General features: G+C 35.5%; 1 protein-coding gene across 1 annotated transcript in view; it reads right to left on the reverse strand.

Annotated features, from left to right (window-relative positions):
- The window catches only part of l(1)G0020 (RNA cytidine acetyltransferase l(1)G0020), a 77,314-nt gene that overhangs the window by 24,255 nt on the left and 34,640 nt on the right, over positions 1 to 18,419 (reverse strand). Inside the window, exons 12-15 of the mRNA XM_081739148.1 lie at positions 16,130 to 16,246; positions 8,165 to 8,341; positions 6,025 to 6,166; positions 3,907 to 4,051 (exon numbers count right to left, since the gene is read on the reverse strand). Of these exons, the coding sequence (XP_081595274.1) occupies positions 3,907 to 4,051; positions 6,025 to 6,166; positions 8,165 to 8,341; positions 16,130 to 16,246 (581 nt within the window). The remainder of the gene's footprint in view (positions 1 to 3,906; positions 4,052 to 6,024; positions 6,167 to 8,164; positions 8,342 to 16,129; positions 16,247 to 18,419) is intronic.

An 18,419-nucleotide genomic window follows, 5' to 3' on the forward strand; every position in this document is an offset into this window, starting at 1 on the left:
CATCATTACAAATAGACCCAAAACCACGAAATAAATTAATTACACTTCTTACCTTCGTGCCCGATTCATGAATAATGAATTGTTACTAAATCATTTCGATACACTCTATCCACGCGATCAGTTTTAAAAATTAGTTTTATTACTACTTGAACATTTCAATTAGCATACATGGTTCTCCAAATTTCTTTCATTTTCAAACACTTTTTTAAGAGGATACTTTCGTGAACTGTGCCTAGTGAATTCCTGCTACAGGGTATGTATATACTGCAATGTTTTCGTAAAGTCAACTTCCAGCTTCCGCATAAATTTCTAAAAACTACGTACATATCAACTGACAGAAGACGAAAGATTGACACTGCGATCATAAGATTGATAAGATACGGTTGATGCAGCGATGCAACTAGGGCACTTGTTGCCCGGGGCAAGAATTCGCCTTAACGTCCCACCTGACCAACCAAACCAAAACGCTCTCTGACTAAACCTGATATTGGCATCACACAGTAATTCTCCTATTCCATTTTTAATTCAAGTGGTAGATCTTGATTTCAAAACTGCAGTACATAATTTAATTTTTAGTACACGATAAAACATCAAACTAATTAGTAATTGATTGCCAAATAACCCGAGACTAGCATGCTTGACATATTCATATAGTCTTATCACAATAACTGCAAATCAAATGTTTTTGGAATTATATCAGGATGTGTGCGTGTGTAGAATAAATCAACAGTCTGTTGTATTAGAATAGAATATTTACTTATGATAAACAGTCAAGCTGTTGTCTCAAGTAGTATACTCGGATATTTTGCAAATCTCTTAAATCGATGCAAGTTAAATAAAAACACAGAAAAGCTGGAACTAAAATTTAACTTTGCGGGCTCCTTTGGCAGCAAAAGTTTTTACAATGTCCTCAAAAGATAGAACTTATGCTCTATAGATATGATCCTAAGCTTGGTGAGTCGTTGTTGTCGTGTTAAGTTTCTCAGGCATTTTTTAAATGATTTTTAGTTTGCTAAAACTCCTTTCCTTGCCTTATAGTAAAAATACATATTTGCCCAGTTTTGTGCCCGGGACGCAAGCCCCGTTTGCCCCCTCCCTCTTAGTTACGTCACTGGGTTGATGACAAAGTAATATAGAGCAGAGGATGAGGTTTTTGAGTGAAATGATTAAATATTGGCATTGATATAAGTTGAATATGGAATTAATTCAGATACTGAAGGTAAACAAATATTGGATAGACGATACTTATTGTGTATAATTATGCCAACGATGTACGCGTCTAGCTCCAAATAATTGTGGAAGTTAATATCAACATTAAAAATGCACTTTATAATTTATATAAATGACTAAGACTTAACAATTTATAAAGTAGAGACAATTTTTCAGGGAAAAATTTGGTTTACGCGCAGAAAGCCTCAAATCCGTAAGTTTAAAAAACCCTGTATAAGACATATATCAGTCAATAGATAGTATCGAGTTGAAGAAGGTACCATGCTTGAAGCTAAATTCTCTTGAGTATTATCTAAAATCAGATTAAAACTTCAAACTTCCCTCTTTGCAATGACACAAACATCATGTATTTATGTTCTGCATTAGTGAAAATACAGTCTTCTCAAATCGTCCAATAATTTGCAGTCAATCTATATAATTAACGTTACAGTGTCAACGTATTTATCCTAGCCATATATTTTCGAGATCTGCTTGCGTTCTCTTCCTCACTTACTCAATGTATAAAGAACAGTGCTGTCATGGAATTCTTCTAATTATTATTCTTTAACTAACCAAATATAAAAGTTAAATAATGGCACTAAAACTAACTGGCCAACTAAGAAATTATCCTACCACACACACGTGTACCGAAATTATCACAGGGCCTTGGTAAACATAGCCAAACCAAATCTTAGTCTCATTAATGTAAACTTCGTATACTGAAGCGACTAAGGAAGAGAGCAAAATCGATTCTCAAAACGTATCGCTAGGATAAATGTATTGGAATTGTAAGGGAAGTTATATTGAAGATCATTATAGTCATATCATTGAATTTGCACCTATAAAGGAATTAGTGTGTTAAAAATCGTTTATTTCTTCCATTTGTCAATATATATAAACACTTGACGTAACAGAGCCTAAGCCTGCTCCAGCGCCATCTGCTAGCGACCGGCTAAACTACGTCCAACCTAGGGGCGAGCACGTGGTCAGAGCACTGCGATGCTCTGTTTCTAACAAGCGCATCTGGAGCTTTCCACACCTAGTGGTCATCACGTCTTGTTTTTATGTTACTTCCCAGTTTGCCTCACGACGCTAAGTAGACGCCGAAAGTTAGGAGGCACCAGCTGGGAATCGAGCCCGGAACCACGCGGACATGAGTCCAACGCTCTAACCACTAGACTACCGTGTTCCTCCTATTTATCAATATAAGGAAGTTATATTATTTACTTATTTAGCTGTACAACAATATTAATTTCAACACGGTTACACAAGACAGTCAAAGAGCTCCCTCGAGGGTCTATGGTCACTGGACGTACCTTCGACATGGGAGACCAGGGTTTGATTCCCAGTGGGAGCTCATGTGGTTCAGATCTGATATTAAGCTGTATCCATCACCAACAAAATAATGTATTTAAAATATTCAGACTTACTATTCGAATACCTTTAGTTTTCTGGGCCAGGAATTTGGCCTCAGGAAACAAACGTTAAACTTTTAAAATAATATTTATGGTCACAAATTCACCTCCTTAATTTTGTGGATCTGTATTTTGTTCCTTACTAGAGCTTTTATCACATTCGAAGGATCAGGTGAAAAAAGGATATGTGAAGATGGAATTGTTTCATTGTCAAAACCCCCAATAAATAATCCATGAACAACTTTTATAGAAATTAAACTGACACGAATCATCTTCACAATTTTTACAACTGAATTTCATCCATAATCACAGAAACATCAACACGTTCTGGCTACACTTGTTTCGTTGTTTACTTGTTTCTTTTTTCCGAATTACGGTAGTGTTCATCTGAAAGTTATTTTCTTCTTCTCTGGCTTGCTACATGATTAGAAACTTTTGTTTTGAAACAAACCAACAAATATTCTCTTTCACTCCTTATCTTAGAATCTGAAGAACTTTCCTTAGACCAACAACAACTTTCACGAAATTAAGATGATGGTATAAATCGTTAGTGACCGTACAGTGATGTTTCAAAAATGTAGCCAAGCACTTGTCACTTTAAGGCTACTCTTATACAAGGGCGCCGATTTCTCTGTACATTTGGGGGGGCCCATTCAGATGCAGACGACATATATATATGAGGATTTTAAGACAAATTGCATTCAAATTATACCAAATATTGTATATTCACAAATACAATGAGGGGGCCCACATGAGCTTTGGGTGGGCCCAGGCCCCCTACGCCCCCCAGGATCGGCGCCCTTGCTCTTATACTTACACTCACGCTTCTAATAATGCAACTCTATCCATCACGACTCTGGAACTCACTAAAGAATTAATAAATACTTCTGACCAGAGTATATACATTGTTTATTAAAAACTAAATTACAGTGTAATGGTTTTGATAACTTAACGTTGTCTTCATCAGACACTAACAGCAGTTAGTGTGTGATGAAGACAACGTTAAGTTGTCGAAACCGTTACACTGTAATTTAGTTTTTAATAAACAAGTGTATATACTCTGGTCAGAAGTGTTTATTATTTCTAATAATGGTGTGAAAGTCACAGTTTGTTATCATGATGATTCTTTTAAATACATCAACTTTACTGGCAATTCTTGAGTTTTTGCAGCTTCTCTTAAAATGTCTATTTGTTGTAATAATCTATGCTAAAAACCAATCGTTTCTTTCAAAAAGAACGATATAGTTTCAAACTGTACATGAAAATATGTTGATCCACTAACCTTAGGTATACTGGAACAAACCCAGATCTCTTCCAAAACCTGAGAAGCGGCGCTGTTAGTCCGTACGATACACCTAAATAGTCTAGTCTTTCTGGCACTCTTTCACTTAGTTTCAGCAGCAATGGCGGCAAAGATTTTCTCGGCTCTGTCAAAGAAAGAACAGTTATTACAAATGCGTTTCACTACACTGTCATTAAGTATTTACTGTAACACTTAACTACTGTGGTTTACAATTTCTTATTAACACAATGTTAGTGCATTATTGCTTATGTTAGATGCTTTATCGTTCATAGACGAATATACTTTAATGTTAAATTTTTGCTACGCATTGAAGGATTATCATTACATCGAGAAAAAGTCAAATGTAGGATATATATATATAAAAAAAAAGCGCGGGAAGAAGTGCACAGAAAGTAAAGTATTAATCGATTGAATGTTTGATTATTAGGAGTTTAATGGAGTCACCAGCAGCGAGGTTGTTTGTTCTCATTATGATAAGGGTCAAAGGTACATATTAAAAGTTAAAAATAAAACTCCTAAAAAAAAAGTGAAGTTGAAGTTCAAATTCCACAAAATAAGATATTTAAAAATTAAAAATGGAGACGCAAAAAGGCAGTTTACAAAAATAGTTCAAAATATAGCAATAATAGTATCAATATATTGTCTCCCTTAGGCTAATGGGCATAACGTGAGACACTGAACTTGAAGATTTAATTTCATTCCATTTTCCATTAACGAACTCGGTTGAGATAATCGTTCCAGCTGTCTATGGCATAAAAAAAATCGCTTTTGTTCAAGAGATTGTGTGGAGTAACAGAAATAGTATGATCCTAATAATAATGGTTAGTGATGTGGATTAGGCAATGTTAAACAGAATATTTCAGTTTAACATCCCATAGTTATGTCTGTTAGGCTGAGAGAGAGACATGATTTAGGCAAGTAAATGATTATGGAAGAAACAGTGGAATGAGAAAGTGGAAGGAAACGGAAGTACCCTGAGAAAACCCACAGACACGTTGTTGTTCACCACAAACTACTTGGCCGGAGATTGAACCCACGCATCAAAGGTAAACGCTCTATCACTGAGCCACCGTGCTCCTGATATGGATCAGGTGTTATAAGAATATATTCCATGTACAATCTTATCTTTTTACTGAAAACGGAAGTGGTTAAATCTCCACTTCTGATTTCAATATTCGATTCCTGGAGGTCTATTATAGGTTCACAATGTAACACTGAAGTCACTTATTACTCCTATTATTATTATTATTATTATTATTATTATTATTATTACTATTATTATTATTATTATTAAATATTCTGTTTAATTCAGGTTAATCAATCAATACACACTTCGTCTGTACATTTTCAAAATATCTTCCACAAATTATCGTTTACCAAATATCTCTTACACTTCCAATATGATGATCAATATTAAAATCACAAATTTTCTGTTGGGAACACTAACATTATCAAAGACGAAAGAGTTCGTCAAAAATCCATAAATTTTAAGAACTGCACTGTTAAAGCTCTATGCCCTCGACCCCATAGATGTTACGGACAATAAATTTAAAGTATTTCTTATCCTATATAGCCACTCACCTTGAATCTTTCATGTCTTCTCACCGAAAATTTGAAAAATCTTGATAAATTTGGAGTTGAATATTGAATATCTTAGTGGGTGCGGTGGAGTACGTATCACGTCAACGATAATTACAACAGATCGATTGTCGTCTTGTGCGATTTCAACATAATCCTCCATAGAATTTGAACGGAGCACGGTAGCTCAGTGTTAGAGCGCTTACCTTTGATGTGTGGGGTCCCTGGTTCCATCCCCGACCAAGTAAGTTTGTGGTGGACAACATTGTGTCCGTGGATTTTCTCGGGGTACTCCCTTTTCCTCCCACTTTATAATTCCATCAAGTCTTCCGTCATCATTCGCTTGCTTTAGTCATGGTCTCCCTTAGCCTAAAAGGCATAATCCTGGGACGTCAAACTGAAAGATTTCATTTTCTCCAGAAAAAATGTTTCTTGTTCGCTCAATTTACTTGAGAAAACAAAAAAGAAAAGGAAAGGAAAATACAGATACCAAAACTATTATAAATAATGTTATTTTACCTATTCGTTCCTCGAGCAATCCAACTTCATCTTCAGGTACACTTTCAATTTGCTCTTGGACAACAGATTCCTCATCTAAACTTGGGATCTTCATCTCATAATACTGTTGTAACAAATATAGAGCTCTACTACCGTAACCCATCTGCAAAATGGCAAAAAGGAACTTCAATTACCAACTACAATACCAAAAATTATGTACGCATGCAACAAATAGAAAACAATTAATGAATATGTTAATTTACGTACAATATTTCAGCGTCCTATTGACACAAGCAGTGGTAGCATAGTGCGTAAGGCTTTTACCTGGGATGTACCGTGTTCGATCCGATGCGAGTCGGGATATTTTGCTCGTTCTACCCTCGTTTCAATGCGGCTCAGAGGTTTACCCAGCCTTTTTAAATAGTGAAATGAGTTTAACTGTGGGATGATCAAGGCGACCAGGCCGCGGTGCTGGCTAGATTACCTTCTTGAAAGACCAAGCCAAAGAAGTGTGGGGGCTTTACCTCTACACACAATTCTTGGACCTTCGTGACCCATCCCAAGAGGGGGCTGCCGTTATCTACTTTAAAAGAAGAAAATTAAAACAGGACATTACACAGAAAGTGAATGTACATCGAAGTATTTAGGAAAAAAAAAAAGATTAAGGCTTCGATCATCAGCAACTTTTTTAAAAGAAATTTTATTACATATATAGACAACTAGTTGAGTTGATTTTGAGTTTAAAGTTCCGTTCAGCAGCGAGGCTGTATGAGACGTGAGACGCGGACCTAGTGATTAACGTGGAATCCGAACCACATGAGCTCTCGCCGGGAATGGAACCCAGGCTCTCACGCCAAAGGCGCGTACGCTAACCGCTTAGCCACGAGGGAGCTCTAGACAACTAGTTGAAGCAAGATAGAGGAAGATAGAAAAAATATTTAATACATCGTAAACTTGTCTGGAAATGAGTCACGTAAAATCAAGAGATATGAATAGCCAATATATTTCATTAACTGTGACCTTGAGGAATTGTGGTCCACGAATTCTCCCTATATTTACCTGGCACGAAAATATCCATTGCCACATATTTGTAAGCAAGCACGCAATACATGAGTATACCGGTTGGTTTGCATAACGCAAAAGTGAGGATAACACATTTAAAGCAACTTCCGGAAGGTACAGAAAATCCTTTACCCCGTTCACTGAGAAATGCTAGATCTGTCAAAGATTTCTTCAATCAAAAAGTAGATACTAAATTTTTATTAAGCACAGTTAGGGACGATTTTGCTCCATTTTACCGAGTCATAGCTTTCTAACATCTATTATCTACTGCTGATAAATTACTTTACAAATTGCCACCAGATGCCTGGTAAGCTCATTCAGATGGGTCGATAGCATGGGCTCATTCCATACACATGGTTCTAGGTTCGATTCTCGTGGGTGCAATATGACTCAAATTAATACGTCAAAAAGTGGAGGTGAGGTTTGTAATCCATAGTTCCTTCAAAAGATGAATATTTGCTACTAACAATAAACAAAAATCATATATTACGAAGGTCTTGATATCATTTTCATTGTTAGAAATGATTTCAACGATGTTTATATTAGTAGGACTGACTCACAAGGGTATATTCCGAATTACTTATACGAGCAAAAGCTTTAATGTAATAATCCAATTGAGTTAAATTTTTACAGTAATTAACATATTACTCATAAGTAAGATGCACCAAGTAAGTCTTTTCAGAGTAAATACTGGGACCTCTTATGATAAAGGTGGTTCTTTAAAAGCTTTATTTCTTACCATTACTGCATGTACACGGTGAGCCATAGAAAAATATTTACATGTTCGATTCCACGGTGTGCTGGAATTTACAGTATTCTCTTCAGGAATACCATAGTGGTATTTGGAAAACCAATGTTAAAAATAAACAACGTTGACTTGGAGCACTTGCAACGTTACTTTTTACTTTGCCACCGGGAAATAAAAATCCATCATTTCCGTTCCCGGTGAACATCATATAATTACACATATATCTCTATTCGACTCACTCCGTACATTAAATAATAATAATAATAATAATAATAATAATAATAATAATAATAATAATAATAATAATAATATAAAAAAACACTGCTAATGAATATGTTAAGAGTTCCTTACTCCTTGATAATCTGGGTGTGTGGCTATTCTCACAATCCTCGCCCCACAAAGACCAGGGAAGTCCTGATCCTGAAATTGCTGTGCGACGGTCCATGGTATCAAGTCCCCGGATGGCCTCTTACCACGTGACAGTCCCGCTGTTATAGACGACTTGGAGATTTCGCCCTCCAAACAAACCTACGAGAGAAAAAAAAAATATGAAAAGTTCTCTAATACATATTATGTACACACGTATCTAAGGTGGACCTTTTTTTTTTTTTTAAAAAAAAAAATTTCACTTCTTAAAATGGTTCCATATCAGACCAAAGTAATTTATGAAAAAAAAAAAAAAAAAGCTCAATCGAATAATATTAAATGTTGTACAAGAGACTTTACCTTTTAAATGCATTTACAGTATACATTATGAGGCAAAGATATCTGGTATATTTGGACCGGCTAGAGAGAGTGACACCATATGTTGCTTAGGGTTAATGGAGATAGAACCTCTCCTCTACTGTATAGTACTATCATGGCGGCCATCTTGGATTCAGGTCCAAATATGTTAATAGGAAGAAGGCGTATGACATAATTTTGGGTAGCTTTTCACACATCTGACGTTGTTTCCAACTTATCTCGAATCATTTAGTACCTATTACTTTCATAATATATGTTTATTAATTACAGTTGTCTTTCCAAACTTATAAGGTACCTTTGCCCCATATTGTACACTATAAATGCATTCAAAATTTGGAGTTACTTAGGGCATCATTTAATATCATGCAACTGAGTTAATTTTTCTCATAGTTACTTTGGTCTGATATAGAACCATTTTTGGAGGTGAAATTAAAAAATCTAGGAAGTCGAGAAATATATATATATATATATATATATAGAGAGAGAGAGAGATTTACTTCAGTACAGCTTTTATGCAGTACACATGAAAACATTCTATGATGAATATTCATTAGAATTACTGTATTTGCGCGAACATAGGTCGCACCTAAATTTTTGACACGAGATTATAGAAAAAGTGAATCTCGAATATAGACCGCAATACTAAATTTACATGAAAGTTGTGTTGCAGTTTGGATGCGTATATTAGTCATCCATTAGAGGCTAGTGTTAAGACAATTCTATATAAATTACATCATGAACAAAGCAACTTCGACGTCAAGAGGCACTTTCCAACGTGCATCTGTATCAGAAGTGTGACGTTGGATTTTGGCTGCTTGGCGGTCAATATCAGGAGAACTTGTCATGAAAAGTTAAAAAAAAATCCAATAATCTTGATGTGACTCATAATGTCCTTTGTGACAAAGACTCTGAACAGTATTCTGGATCGTCAAGTGAGGGTGATGAGTCAGACGCTGATGATGCTGAGTTGGTGGGAAGTGATTGTGCTTGATTTGGGTGGGTACAAACAAGCTGACGCAGTATTGGTGACGCAAAGTTGCTTCTCTTTTTTTCAAATATATCATATTAGGGTGGTCCACAGAACAAAACTAACAGTGGTCGGGGGTCCACAAGGCTTATTTTATTCCTTCTGATGTATCCAAATAACTAACGATATTTCAGTACAATTAAGTCATATTTACAAGTCGCTCCATTTTGCCTTTTTTTGTTAGTTGTCAAACCTTTCAGAACAAAATGTCAGTATTTGTATTCTCAAGTTACAAAAACGCTTTCTTCAGTGGAGCGGGAACATTTTTACGATGGATTTCAACCAATCAAGACTAAACTGCGTCTGTTTCTCATCCTTTGTCAAGGCTTCATTATACTTTTGAATGAGACTCATACCTCTTTCAGCTATATCATCACCACAGCCATTTGTTTTAATAATTCACAACTTCTTGGAAAAAGGATTATCTCACAATCTAGTGATCATAATGAAAGCTACGGACTTATTTCTATCCGGTTATTAACACAGCTGTGTTAAATTACATTGTAGTCTTGTCACCTATAATGTAGTATACAGGAATGAAATGGGGCATATTCTCATTATCCACCTAATATTTTATAGTGCAGCATATATTTACCTTAAATTTACGAATGAACGATATATACGGAAGTGGGCATACGATATATTTTCAAAACGGTCCAGCGTATACCTCCCAAAAATTCTAGCATTAGATCATTGGTAATACTACAAGAACAAGGTTTAAAATGGAGCGACCTGTAAATACTGAGCAACAGGGCCGAAATTTTGCTAACTTACCACTCGAGGAATAATAATAATAATAATAATAATAATAATAATAATAATAATAATAATAATAATAATAATAATAATAATAATAATAATAATAATAATAATAATAATAAGAAGAAGAAGAAGAAGAAGAAGAAGAAGAAGCAGCTTTGTGGAGGATTATTTTGAACAAGTTATTTTTTTTTTTTTTTTCATTTGGTTTTGGACCATCCTAATACCATATATAGTATATACGGTATAACAGAGATACGTATTCCTGTTAATAAAAGCATTAAGTGTATAAGTGATTTTTGTGCCAGTGTAAGGTGTTACCAGTACCCAATGAAGGTGGCAATTTTTGCGAACAAGGTAGGTTTTTTTGCTGTTTTCTTTTTAAATCTTTGATGGTTTACAAAAGTAACTGCATTAACTTGTAATGGTATTAATTTCAACTCACAAGAAACGTGTACATGCCATTTTGAAATTGACGATTTATTATCTGAGGGGAAAATTTTCGATTATAGGCCGCACCATGATTTTTTAAGCCAAAAGTTAGGGGAAAAAAGTGCAGCCTACATTCGAACAAATACGGTATTTTGGTACTTCAGCAATACTAACATTACATTACACAGAACACTAAACTGTGATTACATTCAGGTCTGAATACATGTATAGTTATCTTTAGGGCATATGTCTCCAATGTTTGGAGACAATTTTAATGTTACTAAGTGACACTTGTCAACCGTGACTGCGCGCCTCATACGTCTGAATCCATTCTTTTATCTTAAAAATAACTGATATTTGTAAGGAATGCTGATACCTGCATTTCCATTTCTTTGACCGGATGTCACTTTTAGACACTATAAATCGGCCAGGGACGTTGCCTCTGAAAGTTGACGAGAAAACAAAAATGTTTTAGATCGACAATGGGTGGAGCAATACATCATTTGAAAAGTCTTTGCAAGGTTCAATTGGTCTTTGGTTCAACTTTGATCTCCATGTGATGTGACCTCGATCCAAAATGGAGGGAAGAAAATTAGTTATTTACACACCCCTTAATAAAAAAAAGTAATTTAATATTAACAAAATCGTGATCTTTCTCATGTTATCACAAATTATACATTATTTTTTGGAAAGGAGACAATACTTGCATCTTTGTACTCGCAAGGTCCTAAGTCCTATTTAGTTTTCCTGATTTTCATTCCGTACAAATTACTTGACAGAATACTGGTAGAAGTTTCTAAAATTAACAAATTCAGGTTTCAACCTTTATCGCCATACAACAAAAGCAATAAGTAGGCCTGTATTTAGGTAAGTGCTATTCTGTGCTCGAGCACAGGGCGGCAAAATTTTGGAATTTTTTTGAAGATTCACAATAAAGTAATGTTTAAAGCTAGCAACCCGCAGAGTCTTGCGCAAGCGCGAGAAAATATGTTAATGTGTTTAATTACAATAGTTACTAATTAGCTACCTTATCTATTATTTTTAAGAAGTCATCCTCTCCCACCCTTACCCCAAAGGGATGAGGATGAACATTATGAAAACTGATATCGTTAAACTCAGCGACCCCCAAAACTATGAATTCAACTCTAATATTGGTCGATTTCGGTTATTTTTAAAATGCCCATTTTGTTCTTATGGAAACTTTGCTCATATCTCAGCTCAGGTTTCAGGTGACTTAGGGACCTGAAACAGGCCATTTGAATCAATTGTCTGAGAGCTTTAAAACCTAAAATTTCATGTTCTATCTAGTATGGTTTTCGACCTGAAAGGGCTACAAACAAGCAGACAGGCAGACAGCTTATTGTATTATTAATATAGATGCTATTAACTCACTATAATCTTTAATTATGTGATAAGTTCAGAATAAACAATGTCAAAAACACTGTCCAGTTTTTTATTCCATATTTTACTATTACAATGATAAGAGTAAATATTTAAGAAATTCAAATGAAATTATGAAATATATAACTGACATAACGGTTGATTAAGAATTAATAGAATGCATTTTCTCCGGACAGTAAATTACAATCTACATGAATAAATTTCATGCCAGTATTGAGAGAATGTGTCCCCCAGTGGATAAGTAGTTAAGCTCGTCGCCTTGTAATCAAGGGGTCCCGGGTTCGATTTGCGGTGGGAACACAAATGGTTCGAATCCCAAGTTAAGCTGTAGGTCCCGTCTTTAGTACGTCATCATCATCTCCTGGAAGGCAATGGCAAACTACCGTGGGTTCACCTTGCCCAGGGATCTTTGCGTCAAACTCCTACTTTCGGACAGAACACCGCATCATAATCATTATTGAGAGAACTAGGCCATTTAAAATTACATTGTAATTTTTGTAACTTGTAGTACCTAAACTGCCACTCAACAAGAAATGGCATGTTTGCAAAATCCAGCAAGCTTGTTTCCTTGTTTGAGACAAAAATTTGTGTAGGGGTGGAAAATTATTTAGAGCACAGGGGCGCACAATATATAAATACGGGCCTAGAAATAAGGTATAGCAAGTAATGGCTTTTTTTGATATAGATATTTTATCTTTAATCTTATTAATCTATTGCAACCAGTAGTTATAGATGTACTACTCCAAGTTTAAGTATAAATTTCCCGTAGTTTGGAACTCTACTGTAGTTTCACACTGTGAAACAAGACTCACTTGTTTGTTTAAAAAAAAAAAAAAAAAAAAAAAAAAAAGAGCGAATAGGTTAATCAACCTCTCGATATTTTTCAAGTGAGTTGGTAAAGCTTGTTTTTCTATATTGCTTTAATTTACAATATATTTACACATTTTACAATAGGCTTTAAGCTTACCACTCAGCATAGTTCCTATGCATGATGAAAGATGCAAGCCTTTCAGGAACTCGATATAATAACCAACGATTCATAGTGGCATTATGTGCAAAGAATTTTTGAAGTTGCGTTACAGATATTTCTGACATTTTAAGCGCTTTCCATTTATCAAAATAAAACGGTCTGACAAAACTTCAAATTTTCCCCCAACTTTCAATCGGTTTCCCTGACCATCCTTAACTTCCCTTGTTCTCCCTAACTTTCCAGTTTGCTTCTTTAGCCAACAGGGTTTGATTTTACTTTCTTTGAAATATTTTCATAGTACAACTTACAAAGAAGAGCATAGATAAGTCAGTATTTAGGAGCAAACTTCAGAGGGAAGGAGGACAATACGAAGTTTATGGCGGCATACTGTGTGTTTTTGAACTACTATTCGGCGAATTTACAGAGGTAGGGATAATTCAGGAAACCATACACCTTAAACTAGAAGCTAACAGCAAATGACTGTAAAATTTAAGTCAGCATACGTGTTTTTCGAACTACTATTCGGCGAGGCAAGTTAATGACATGGATCTTCATATTTTTTGTCAAACTACGAAGACCAGAAATTGTAGATAGACCATGAACTCCAAATTTGTGCTGTGAGTTTGAATATGAACTCCTTGAACAAAAGTTTTAAATACTACTACTACTCAAATTAGTTTAACTGTAAATTAACTTAAACTGTCGTTAATACACTAATTCCAAAGTTTTAAACATTTCGTGAGTGTTCTCCTTACATCTAGCTCCTACACTTAGGATTACTGATCCACGTTTTTGGATCAAAAGATTCAACAATTTTAGGCGGCAAAAATTTTCTTGTAGGCCTTATATCTGGAGAATTACATATAATGTAGCCAAACCCAAACTCTTACTTAACTCAGTATGATGTGCTTATTCTGTAAAAAGTACGGAAACTTGATTTTGTGGCCCTGATCCAAAAAACTAATTATTGGCGAAGATCGTAGTCTTTTGATGCATTGTTTTGGATCATTCCTAAAATTCTTGGCCAAGATCGCAATCTTTTGATCCATTTTTTTTATCATCCCTAAAATTCTTGTTGATATATTTCCTTATTTTTTACGTATTTAAAGACAACCTCTAGTAGTTCCTATAAAAAAGGAAAGAAATTTAAACCATTATTGCTAGGTAAGGAAAAGTGGTAACATTATTTTTCCCAGCTTCTACCATCATGTGATTCCGAAAGGATATTATATATATATATATATATATATATATAGATAGATAGATAGATAGATAGACACATATAAAGATATATATATATTTATTCGAAAAAGATGAGTGTACTAACAAGCAAGGGGCGCGATATCGAGACTCGAATTGCGCAATAAGAGTTGCATACACTGAAAGAGCATCAGGTAGTTAGTAAGTTACCAAATTATTAGCTGCAGTCCACCAGTAGGGAAAAAGTTATGGGACTGTAAAGTTCAGAGCCTGGCGTACGAAAACCACACAAAACTTAGCATTTGGCTTGTTCCTCTTTGTATTGACAAGAGATAATGAACTCTAACGTATTTCCATCACAGAACATGATGTTTGATATAAGAAAATCTGTATGAGAAGAATTTTCAGTGTTGCCATCCATAGAAATTACAGTGTTGCCAGAATAAGAATTCCTCGAAAAGCTTGCAAGCAAATAGTACGTGATCGGGACTTGCGTTGCACAATACGGGTTATAAAGTATATTCTGAAAGAGCATCAATCATGAAGTGACCACGTTATTAGCTGCAGTCCGCCAGTAGGGTAAAATTATGGGGCTGCAAAGTGAACATGAGAGACTATGCCAAACAGAAGGTATAAACTGTTTGTGTGTGCAATAGCAAATGGTATTTGTTTAGAAAGGAGAGATGGCTATGTAAATGACAGTGTTAAGCCACACAATTGATATGAAGAGCAGAAAGTATCGAGTTATCCAAACAAAAACAGTTAGTACAATATGCACATCGGACGATAGCCAGCGACGCGCAGTGATAACACGTTTCTGTGGTAAGGGAGTCAAAACAGCGCTCCGGAAGACTTGCCATTGGTGTCATCTATAGACATTACAGTGTTGTTAGATTGCCAAGCTCTTCGTAAAGCACGGACTACAAGAATGAATTCAACGGCGTTGGATGATATATCACTGACAACACGAACCGAGTTTTACGATTCGCGATGCTCGGCATTTGTGTTGTCTGTCTGTCGGTATGCCTCACGATAAATGTCCAACGAACAAACCGATTCGAACCCGAATGACATTTTCACAGATTTATCGTGAGGTCCACTTTGCGAAGCACCTTCATACTAGTGTTCTGTTGGTACCTTTTGCACTTCTGTTTAAATAATATTCTGTAATGTTAATACAAGTATATTATAACTACTTTGATTCTTACAAACTAAATAACGTATTATGTAAAACGTAGTTCCGTGCGAACCACGAAAACATGATGTCACAAAACACCGTTGTGTTCACTCTTTCATTCGCTGCAAACCAAGCTTTTTGTGGTATTCTTATTCGGGCAACATTGTAATTTCTATGATGGCAACACTGACAATTCTTCTCATACAGATTTTTTTATATTAAACATCATGTTCTGTGATGGAAATACGTTAGAGTTCATTATCTCTTGTCAATACAAAGAGGAACAAGCCAAATGCTAAGTTTTGTGTGGTTTTCGTACGCCAGGCTCTGAACTTTACAGTCCCATAATTTTTCCCCTACTGGTGGACTGCAGCTAATAATTTGGTAACTTACTAACTACCTGATGCTCTTTCAGTGTATGCAACTCTTATTGCGCAATTCGAGTCTCGATATCGCGCCGCTTGCTCTTAAGATTTTTTTTCTTTTTCCACTTCTTTTGTGGTTTCACACACGGTTCTGGACATAGCATGTCTAGTCTCTAATAAAGAATTGTTATCGCCTACAACGACACCCGGGTATGCCACTAGTTATTGAATCCCAACTTACCTGTACAACCGCAAGAACCTCTGGTAATGTTTTCCTATTTGGATCCACAGGACCAAGTAAACAAAACAAATGATGTGCAGGAGCATCCGACATAATCTGCAAGTCATTTGGTGTGTTCTAGACAAGACAAAGAGAAACAAGAATTAAAATATGAGCTAGGGATTTTTTTTTTTTTTGTTCTATATAAATAACACTGTTAAAATGCAATAATAGATTTATATACAGGGTGTTACAAAAATGCGTAACAATATTTCGGGAACAGATTCCGCACATCAAAATAAGAAAAAAAAAAAAAAAAAAAACAGTTCATAAGGACCTGTGCTGAAAAGTGGATAGTTTCGGAGTTATAGGGTGCGAAAACATGAAACAAATGAAATTTAAAAGTTCATAGTTCCACTACTATGGGATCTATCGTAGTCGGGTCAAGACATCACTGAGGAACTGGTATGTGAACTATCCAAATATCCATGTTTAAGAATGCTCCAGTACTTGCACACCAATTTTTAGAGAGGTAGGTGGAAAGTGATCAAGTACTCCCAAACAGCATCTCTAAAAATGAATGTGCAAGTACCGGAAGTTCTCAAAGATAATATTTGGATAGTTCACATATTAATTCCTCAGTTATTTCTTGATCCGACTACGATCGGTCCTTTAGTAGCGGAACTATGGACCTTTAAAATTCATTTTTTCACGTTTACGGCACCCAATTGTGATAAACTTATTTGTGCATTATTTTTGGTGTATCCAGTTCAGACAATTTATTTCCCTTTTTATTTTAAAAATACTGCTACATTCATAACAGCGCTATGCATCCTCGCACGGATAGCAACATCCTGCAGACGATGTGACTAAGGCCTTGGCAACCAACGGCAGCCAATCACAGCTTTACCTGCGATTACGTCATTTGGTAGGCGGAGCTCGCGCAAACAGCGAGAGCAAGGGAGAATCCGCGGGAAGCAATCTCAATTGGCGCGCAGAAACTAATGGACTAACAAGATGTAGTCAAAGCTGCACCACTGAATTGATTTGAAAGTTTGTAAAAATTCGTATCAGTTGTAATCTGCGATAATTTAGATTAACATTACATTCTTATTAGTATATAAATGTATATGCCCATCTGAAAGAGTAAGTAAGTATGTTAGTTTATTAAATATCAGCTTCAATTCTTGCGTATTATTCGCTATAGTTGCGTCTTTAAGATTGTGCCTCATGTTCTTTGCCTTGTGTGCATGGTGCAATATATTGATACAAATGCAATTTTAGTGTTTAATTAAGTGTTCGATGATGCTGTTCCTTGTCTTAATTTAAGGTCGTTACTTGGATTTTCTTCTATGTGTAGTTAGCGGTGGAAGAAGGTATCATTTGTGATAACTTGTTTCTTCGTTAACGCTCGGAAGAAAAATTCAATTAATGGCTATTTCACGCGCTATTTGCTCTATTTGGATTGCTATCCTATGGAGTAAACGCCACAAGCGCCAAAAATGGTGACACAATAACTACAAAACTATTCACTTCCGACCACAAGTCCATATGAACTCTTTTTCTTATTTTGATGTGAGGAATCTATATCCAAAATATTGTGACAAATTTTTTGTAACACTTTGTATAACTTTCAGGTTAAAAAAAAAAAAAAAAAAAGTGTAATACTTACATTGCAATTAAGCACAGAATCTGCTAAGAATGCATTTATTTACTTATCTTTAGCTATCACGCCTTTACCTATGTTTTCTAATCTACAATTCCATTTTCTTTTTTTTTCTACTTCTTTAAAAACTTTTTTGCTCCGAATTTACAGCCACCAGAACAGGCGTAAAGCTAAATTGTTGTAACGGCATCTTGTACCTTTGAACCAAGTGCCCAAAATGAATGTGAAAACTTTGAAAAAGGAGAAAAACGAAATTGTGTTGATTTGCAAAAGAGGTCACAATTTGAAAATTTTGACCATGTCTTTTAAAGAGATCGTAGGATATGCTAGTGGTTTTTGTGTTCTTGACCGCAGTTGAGAGATTCTAGGTTCCAACCCCATAGTCAGCAGTCCTGACAAATTTTTTCCTCAGTTCCACAAGCAAATGCCCGGATTATATCTTTCCGATGGTTGTTGATTATTAATGATTCCAAGTTCGTTAACAGAATTTTACAGAAATCTTAGCTTTAATTTCCCTGACTTTCGCTAACTTCATTATGGAGGCCACGGGGGCTCAATGGTAGAGCGCTTACCTCTGGTGCGTGGGGTCTCTGGGTCGATTCCCAGACAAGGAGGTTTGTGGTAGACAACATCGTGTTCGTGTTC

The sequence above is a fragment of the Thermobia domestica genome, chromosome 14 (genome assembly GCF_964235325.1).
Source record: "Thermobia domestica chromosome 14, izTheDome1.hap1.1, whole genome shotgun sequence".
NCBI lineage: Eukaryota > Metazoa > Arthropoda > Insecta > Zygentoma > Lepismatidae > Thermobia > Thermobia domestica.